The sequence below is a fragment of the Tauraco erythrolophus genome, chromosome 10 (genome assembly GCF_009769465.1).
Source record: "Tauraco erythrolophus isolate bTauEry1 chromosome 10, bTauEry1.pri, whole genome shotgun sequence".
NCBI classification, from domain to species: Eukaryota; Metazoa; Chordata; class Aves; order Musophagiformes; family Musophagidae; genus Tauraco; species Tauraco erythrolophus.
In genome coordinates this window covers 26,050,087-26,058,441 of record NC_141474.1, presented here as the reverse complement: position 1 = coordinate 26,058,441, position 8,355 = coordinate 26,050,087, and the positions used below count along the sequence as shown (strand labels likewise).

Below are 8,355 nucleotides of genomic sequence, written 5' to 3'. Positions count from 1 at the left end.
GCCCTAAGGGGACTGTCAGGTTCAAATCACCGTGCCCCAAATTCCCCGCCGGCGTCTGCGGAAGAGAGAAAGCAAGCAAGCAAGAGGCACCTCCTTCCATCCCTTCCCTCAGCAGGATTTGAATAACCAGGTGTGAGCATCAGCCTCCCTCGTTAATGCGTTTGATAATTGACCAAGCGCTCGTTCCTGTGGGAGGGCGGCGTGCCCAAGCACAGCGTCCTGCGAGGAGGGGCCGTGTTCGGCTGTTCCTCCGCAGTCCAAGAGCCTGTGGCCCTACCTGCTGCCATGCCTGCCCACCGCCTCCTTCTCCTGCTCCTGGGGCTGCTCCTGGTGCTGGAGCCTGCCTGCTGCCAGCAAGGTGAGTGCAGGCAGCTGCCTGACCTCCTGGGGAAACTGAGGCAAGGGGTAGGAAGGTGCACTGAGCCTCGGGTGGGTGGGAGCTGCTTGGTGGGGTGGCTTTAGGGACAAGGGACAACTGTGAAAGGGACTCTTAGAAAGAGAAAAAAAACAGCCCAGGTCCTGCTTGACCTTCAGCTCCAACTTCACATCAGTAGGAGATGGGGATGGGTGGGTGTTCGAGGGGTTGGGGGGTGTTGCCAGAACTGGGACATGGAGACTTTCTACCTATTTTCCTGAAGGCTGAAACTACTGTCTGATGTTTATTTCTCCCGCTTATGTGGAGATAAAGCAGCTTTGATTTATCTCCAGCAAGACCGTGCAACAAGATGAGTAATCTGTTTTCTTAAGGTTCTTTATTTTTTTTTTCTTTCTTCTCGCTCTCATCCCTGGGCAAGCATTGTGCTGGGTTGCTCCCTGAGCTCGCAGGTTTTCCTGTTAATCTGTAATTTTGATCATTGCCGAGGTGAGGGAGCAAATGTTTTTCTCTGCAGATTGCCCTCCCGTTCCCTTCCTGAAGACTTAATAGAGAAACTTCCTACAGCTAGGGCATTAATTTTAAGGAAATTCATGAAAGGACTTGTCTAATGCTAGAAATAATGAGGAGTAATTAAAACTCATCTGATGCTGCCAAAGTCCTGGAAAATTCCCTCCCCCTTTCTCCTTCTGATGCCCCAGCCCTGAACGCTCTTCCTGTATTTGTTTACCAACTTGCTGAGGATTTAACACTCTGGGGTCTCCACCGTCAGCAGGATTGAAAGTTTTGCTGTTGCCTGGAAAGAGAGAGTAAAAAAAAAAAAGCCTTTAATGAGGATTCAGAGCCTGGCACAGCTTCCTCAGAGAGGGGAAAAGACAGGGGCCAGCTGATGCTTTCCAAGCACTCAGGGAAGATATATCAAAAAGCAGATCTGTGTCTTCAAACCAGCTGTTGGGTATGGCAACGGAGTTACAGCACACACAAGGGCTTGTATTGGAACCAGCACTTCCCTTGGTCTCATTTGTAGCTGCAGACGCACGGACACACGTCTGCTGGGATTGTAGACATCACATTGCTTTGCTTGCCTTAGAAGATCTTGTTTGGGAGGGGAAAACCCTTCATCACCATGGAGCGAAAGAGAGAGAAGGTGGCAGAGCCCGAGGGACTGACTGCCTGCCCTGAGAGAGACATCCCTGGTAAAGCATTTTTCCAGGAGCACAGTCCTGTTTCCACAAGCAAGACTCACCCTTTCAACCAACCCTCCTGGCATGGCAGTGAGGTGTGGTCTGTGCTCCCTGCTCCGGTGGAGCTCCTGCCTGGTGCCCCCCAGGGCTGCCATCCACATACTCACTCCTTGAGAAGATGCTATCAAGCTCTTGCCTCCGCCTGGTTCCTATTCCTCCTTTCTCATGCCCACATGAGCTCCCCACATCCATGGGGTTATCTCAGCCCCATGCAGAGGCATTTGCTGTTCCCCCTGCCATCCTCATCTCCCTTGCAGCCAGGCTCTATGTGATCTCTCAAAGCCAGAACCACTTGGTTTTGGTTCAATATTATTCCTTTTGGCTTTGGATGCTCTGAAATCTGGTGGAAACAGCCATCTGAGTGATGTTTTGCTTGCAAAAACATACTGTACCTCCAGAGCACACTGCTTGGAGAAGGTTTCCTACTGCTTATCTTCTCACCTCCTTTGCTTGAAGATCACAAGATGCGAATTTGGCGATTTCGGTCCTCACTGACTTCATTCCCCGGTTGACCTTGAACTCCCTTAACCTCAGCAAAACCCTCAGCAAGGGCTGGACCTCACCATCCTTTCCTAGGCTTACACTGGAAACCCTGGCCCCGGCAGGAAAAATAAACCACAACTAATAAATAAATGTGGCTGAGATAACAGCCAAGGGCAGAGCGAGGGAGGAAGCAAAGCTGGCCAAAGCTCGGCCTGAAGGCAACAAGTGGGTGGTGGGCTACAGGTCGGGCAGGAGGAGACCAAGCCCTGCTCTTCCCACTGCCACCGGCCCCCCCAGTATCCCCAGCAGCTGCCTGCCAGTACAATGGGATTTGAGCTGAAACACGTTGATACAAGAGGGAATTTCCGCTTGAGTTTTGGCCCTGAGACCTTGCAGTAAACATGGCAAAGTGTCCCTGCTGGGAGGCGGAGGGGGACTGAAGGTCGTTGTTCGGGACTGCTCTGTCCGCCACTCGCCTGGGAGTGCCACCACTTTCTAGGCTGGCACAGGCAGTGAATCAGTTGGGCAGGCTGATTTCACTCCCAAGAGGAAATTTGTGGTTTGATTTTCTTTTTTTTTTTTTTTTTTCTGGAAAAAAAAGCTTCTTGCAGTAAGGATGCAAGGAGCTGGAGGTCTTAACAAAGGACAGCCCTGCTCCCAAAACCAGAGGAAGGAGATAAGGGCTGTCAGCAGCGGAGCTGGTGTGCATCTGGCTGCGGATGAGGAGTTTGGACACATGGAGAACATAGCACACCTTTATGGTTGCTAGTAAAGATTATTCACTGTTTATTGCAGAGATTTGTCTCCTGTGAGGCAGATGAAGTGTTCAGCGAGTGTAAAGCTCCTGAGTCAGAGTGAAGTACCAACGCACCGTCCTGGGGCAGCTCCGCCCTGTGGGTGCCGGTGGCGGTGGTCCGAGGCTGATGGTGGGGCTGGCAGGGAGCATCCTCCACCTGCCCCATCTGCTCATGCAGAGGGACATCATTTATGTGCCAGGGTTCACCTTTCCATCAGCAGAAAGAGAATTTATTCACCTGAACAAATCATAATTAAATCCCAAAGGGATGTGTCTGCCTTGACAAGGTCTCCTCTCGGTGCTGATGCGACACCACCTACGGACGGATTTGACTACTTTTGAGTGCTCCGTCACCCAAAAGCTGGTGGGAGGTGAGGAGCGGCTGTCCCAGCAAGGACTGGAAAAAAGTTTTCTCTTCTCCCTGCCCTGCCCTTGAGTTCTTCCCATGTCCAGGAATACATCTCACAGCCTTTCCACCCGTGGCCTCATCGCTGCTCAGGTCTGACTAGAGAAAAATGAAACATCGAGGCTGTCCCACCCTGGGGGGGGTCTGGGGGTGCTGTGGCTGGCTCCTGGCCCCCCCCACCGCTACCCCCTTGCTGCCGCCTGGCCCCTCGCCAGCCCCGCCTGGCCTTTGCGCTGGAGGCTGTTGCTCTGAACACTTCAGCCTTCAATTTCCCGTCATAAATCAGTTTGCTGTTCTGGAAACTTGTAAAATGGTGCATCATTTTACCGAAATCCATGCCAGCAACCGTTTGCTGGGAGAGTGACGACCGAATTTTATACTGCTGCTGTCACGGGGTCCTTATTTTACCAGGTAGTATTTGGAAAATACCCCAGGAATGATGTTTATGGCATCTGGGGATGGAGAATAAGCAGTTTGTTGAAACCCCTCTGCCTTTTTTCCCCTGTCACTTTGGGCAAACATCTGCTCTCCTTCCCTCCATGCCCCCAGCCCTTTGTCCTCCCATCCCAGAGTCATCTGCACCCCACTGCATATGTATATGCACGTATATATGGGGCCCTGAAGCTGCAAGGCATGGTGCTCCACACGCACGCCAGTGAAAATGCTGTTATTTGCACTTTACTTTGTTGCAATCATCCACATAAGCCTGCTTGGGTTAATAGCAACATGCTCTGCTTGGCTTTGCAGGATCAAGCTCTTGGCTGGACGTTGCTGAGGCTGGATGTTGATGAAGCTGGACGGGAGAAGCTCAGCCAGGTGGACAAAGCTTGAGGATGTATTTCTAACACGTGTCCTCTTTTTTTTCTGCAGCCCGAGGCAGCCTGCAGCCATGGTTGCAGGGTATCATCGCGGTGCTTGTGTTTCTAGTCCTGGTGGCCATCGCTTTCGTGGTCAATAGGTTCTGGTGTAAGGAGGAAGAGTAAGTGTGTGTGCCCTGGGGGTTATTTCGGGTTGGGCTTAGCTGCCTCTGCACAGGTCACCTCCAGCCGTCTCCATCCCTGTGCCAGGGCTGGGAACAGTGATCGCAGCCGGGCAGGGAGAGCAAAGACTCCTTGTCCCTGTCTCCCTGTCCTCGTTGTCCTGGTCTCCTCTCCCTGTTACTTATTGCCAGGTGTGAGTGCACATCATCCATCCCCACTACTCCCAGCACAGGAGCACCCCCAGACAGAGCACTCTGATGCTGCTGCAAGAAAGACGTGAGAGCCGCAGCATCGTGGCTGGTTTACATGGGCATGCGGCTTGGGGAGCCTGGTTTTCTATGGATTTGGGGGTGCAGTTCCCAAGTGCCTTATATCTGTGAGAAAACAAGTCCAAAACAATTTCATTTGCAAAGCAGACTGGGCCAAGTTGGGAATTGCAGTAACTGGATCTTGAATCTGAGCCCAAAGTCAACAGGAGATGAAGACCCAAAGTGCCCTATAGCCTGGGTCCTGGTTCCTCTGCACCGGCACAGGGGCTTTGGGCTTTGCACCCAAAGGTGCTGGAGTCTTCTTGTGCCTGCGCGTGTCTGCAGCCTTCTCCAGGCGAGAAGATGAGGACTTGGGGTGTACCTCAATGCTCAGCAAGTCTACTTCTGCCTCAGATGCATGTAAAGGGGGCACTTTGGGATGCGTTCAGGGCCAATGCATAATGCAAAATATATACGTATTTTTATATGGTCTGGTTTGCAATGCTGTCTTTGTTTCCCAAAGAAGAACCTTTGTCCTCAAACTAGAGGAGCCACCAGCCCATGGAGTGGGAGGCAGGGACGGTGTTTCCCACCTCTACACATGCCCGGCTGCCTCTTCCCAGCCCAGAGGCAGAGAATGCTGAGGAGGGCTTGAGAAGGGATGGCAGCTTGTTTTTAATTAAGCTGGCCTCTCTTCAGAAGAGCTGGCGGTGAGGCTTGGCAGCCTGGCGCGCTGCCAGCTCTGCGTTGTCGCTGTGACAGCAGCCGTCGGCTGCAACCGCTGCCTGTTTACGCCGCTCTGTCCCTTGGAAAAGCCTCTGCAATCGCCCTTGGGCAGGCGCTGGAGCAGGCAGGGATGGGCACGCAGGGTGGACCTGCACCCGCCCTCCACAGCTACACCCCACTGGTGCCTTTCAGCCCACAGGCTCGCTCCAGAGCTGGGATTTTAGCCTCTGGCTGCGGTCAAACATCCGGTCCCTGCCCTCTGGTTCCTTCTGCCAGTGATCTGGGCTCACATCTGAGAGAAGGAAGCAGCCAGGCTCTGGACACGCGGATGTGCAGGCGTGCACCCCTGGCAGCACCAGCCAAACCTCAGCATTTCGGTGTCAGTTGGGACCCGCAGGGGACTATTTTGCAACAGATTACATAGAAGAAGACTGGAAAAACCAGTTAGGAGGAGAAAACAATCCCACGTATTGATAAATGAGCCTTGCCGAGTGCCAGCCCCACGCTGGGAGTAGCAGCTCCAGAGACAGGAGTTGGCACTGAGTGTCCAGGAGCGGCCCCTGCAAACCTGCCCAAGGGCCCCTCTCCTCGCCCATGTCCTGCTGGGAAGGAAGTTGAGCTGGGTGTCCGAGTCCAGGATCACATATCCAGGTCCCTTATTGTTTCCGTAGTGCCGGAGCACTAGTGCCGTAGTGCCAGTCCCTTCTTCTCTGCCACCACCATTGTGAGCTGCTCCCCGCCATGGTCCCTCTGTTGCTCTGTTTCATCTCCTCTCTTCTGCCCCTCCAGGGAAAATGTCGAGGTGGTGGTGAGCGTCGAGGACAAACAGGAGACTGTCATGTCCAATGGCCATGAAGGGAGATACCGAACTGCTGCAGCTGACTTCAGGTGAAGGGCTTGCTCAGAACTCCTCCCCACGGCTCCCAGGCTCTATTCTGTCCCCACCTCAGACATGCAGAGCTGCAGTCTCTCCCACTCGGGGTCTCGCATGTCCCATGCACCTGGTTTTGGGACTTTTATCCTCTCCAGGGTCGAAGGAGAAGGTGGGGTGGGAGTATTCCCTCCTCCTCAGTCTCTCCCCATCCCTGCAGCTAAGCCCCATGGTCCATCCACCACCTTGCAACCTGCTACACCACATTTTTCTTACGCTACATCACAACTTTCAAACAGAGGAAACCACCAAAAGTGGCCATAGGTCATCAAAAAGATGATGACTGTCAAAACAGCCCTTGCTAGAAATTAGAGAAATTTCCACCCCATGCTTGGCTCTCTTCCTGGCAGAGAGACCCCTCCAGCCCTCCCCTTCTCACCCCTCGCTCAATGCACAGCTGGCACCAGCAAGGTCATGGTCCTGGTGGTGGCTTCAGGGAGGCTGGTCTTGCTAGGCGTGAGCTCAGCTCTGTGCTTCTTCCTCCTGACACAGGTCTAAAGAGAGCCAGCATGCCTACGAGAACACCCTGGAGCCCGAGGAGAGGGTGATCACCACGGCTATGTAGAAGGTGCCCTGGCCATCTATTCTCCTTCCTCCTCTCACTTTGCTTCCTGCTGTTGCAATGGGCATTTTCACAGGGACCCTCTGCACTGGCATCCTCTGTGCACAACGGCTCCCCAACCTCTCTGCGGCACCACCATCTCCTGATCTTTTCCCTCCCCACATGCGTGATGTGCTCTTCTGACTCGAGGGCTGGCATTCATGCAGACATTGGTCCCCCGGAGAGGTCTGGAGCTGCCACCTCTCCTTGTTGGTCACCCCACCTGGTTGGTGAGGTTGATGTACCCAGTCCCAGGGAGGTGCTGACCTGCTCCACACATGGAGGGGTCCGTGCTGGGTGCCTGGGACTTTCTTGCACCCCCAGCCACCCTTCAGGGAGCTGCTGATGGAAAACCCGCTCTCTTCTCCATGTTTCACCCTCCTTTTTACGACACCATGCATTCTAATTTCAGAACAAACCTTCTCCCCTGTATATATCTTCCCTGCGAGCAATAAAGAGAATTGTTGCCCATATGACAGCAAAGAGGGTCATTTTGCTCATCACCCAAAGGACTTTCTGGCATCTTGCAGCACTCCCAGTCTTCGGGTGGTTTGGGAAGGGAAGGACACTGGGGAAGGTGGTGCCGAGATGGGAAGGGTGCTTAGATGGAGGTCAGCACCCCCATCTCCCCTGTGATCCCTCCTGGGTAGAGTCCATCTTTTATTTCCTCACGGGGATGAAGCCAAGAGTGCTTTCATTTGTGTCTCTGTCAACAGGGGCGAGGAAAATGTGGAGCATTTTTTTTATTCAGCATTTGAACCATCTCAGAGCTGCAAAGGGCCGTGCGGGGAGATGAGCATTATTCCCTGCCATTTGCCAGATGGGGAAACTGAGGCACGGCACCAACCCAGCACTTCCCAGTGCTGCTTGACAGGTGAAAGGCAGCACTCCCTGAATCCTGCTGGCCAGAGGGCACAGACCCACAGCCAACTGAGGGACGTTCCCAGGGCTCCAGGGTGCAGATGGCAATCACTGGTGCTGCCTGGATGTGATTAGGGGCTGCTCCGGGCAGTGCTGGCTCTCCTCAGGGCAGCCGGCCATGGTGCAACCTGCTCCTGCCAGGCTGCTCATTAACCAGGGTCTGTTTTTTGCTGTGGTGGGGACAGCGCTGGGGCCACCATGGGAGCAACGAGTGCTCCTAAGCTGTGACGTTTGCAGATTGAAACGAGAAACCTGTAACACCTTGGCCTTCCTGGGACAACAGTTGCCTGAGTGGTATGCAGGGTCTTCTCCTTGACCAGTGAGGAAAGGGTTAAGGGGCTCTGCAATCAAGGGCAGCCCAGGGGCTGCAGGTGGAGCTGGACTGAGAGGGATGAGATGGGATGGGATAGGATGGGATGCAAAGGTTTTATAAGAGAGACATTTTTGGCAGCCCCTAGGTGTGGGGGGAGCAGGGTGGTTTGGGGGCTTTTCTGTGCTTGGGGCTGTGGAAGCACAAGGTGGAGGAGGTGGCAGGAGGACACCAGGTGCCTGAGCCACCTCTTGCTCTCGCTGTCTGCTGAGCATCGAGGCAAGGGGAAATTTTAGACCTGCTGCCAAACAGCAGCGGTGGTAGGTTTGGGTCTGA

The 8,355-nt window shown here is 53.9% G+C and overlaps 1 protein-coding gene across 1 annotated transcript; it reads left to right on the top strand.

Moving 5' to 3' along the window:
• The first annotated feature begins 285 nt into the window (after positions 1-285).
• Positions 286-7,241, top strand: PDZK1IP1 (PDZK1 interacting protein 1). Its single transcript, XM_009977980.2, has 4 exons — positions 286-358; positions 4,173-4,281; positions 6,046-6,144; positions 6,680-7,241. Exons 1-4 carry the CDS (start codon positions 286-288, stop codon positions 6,750-6,752), a joined length of 354 nt encoding a protein of 117 aa, XP_009976282.1. The 3' UTR covers positions 6,753-7,241.
• The last annotated feature ends 1,114 nt before the right edge of the window (positions 7,242-8,355 follow it).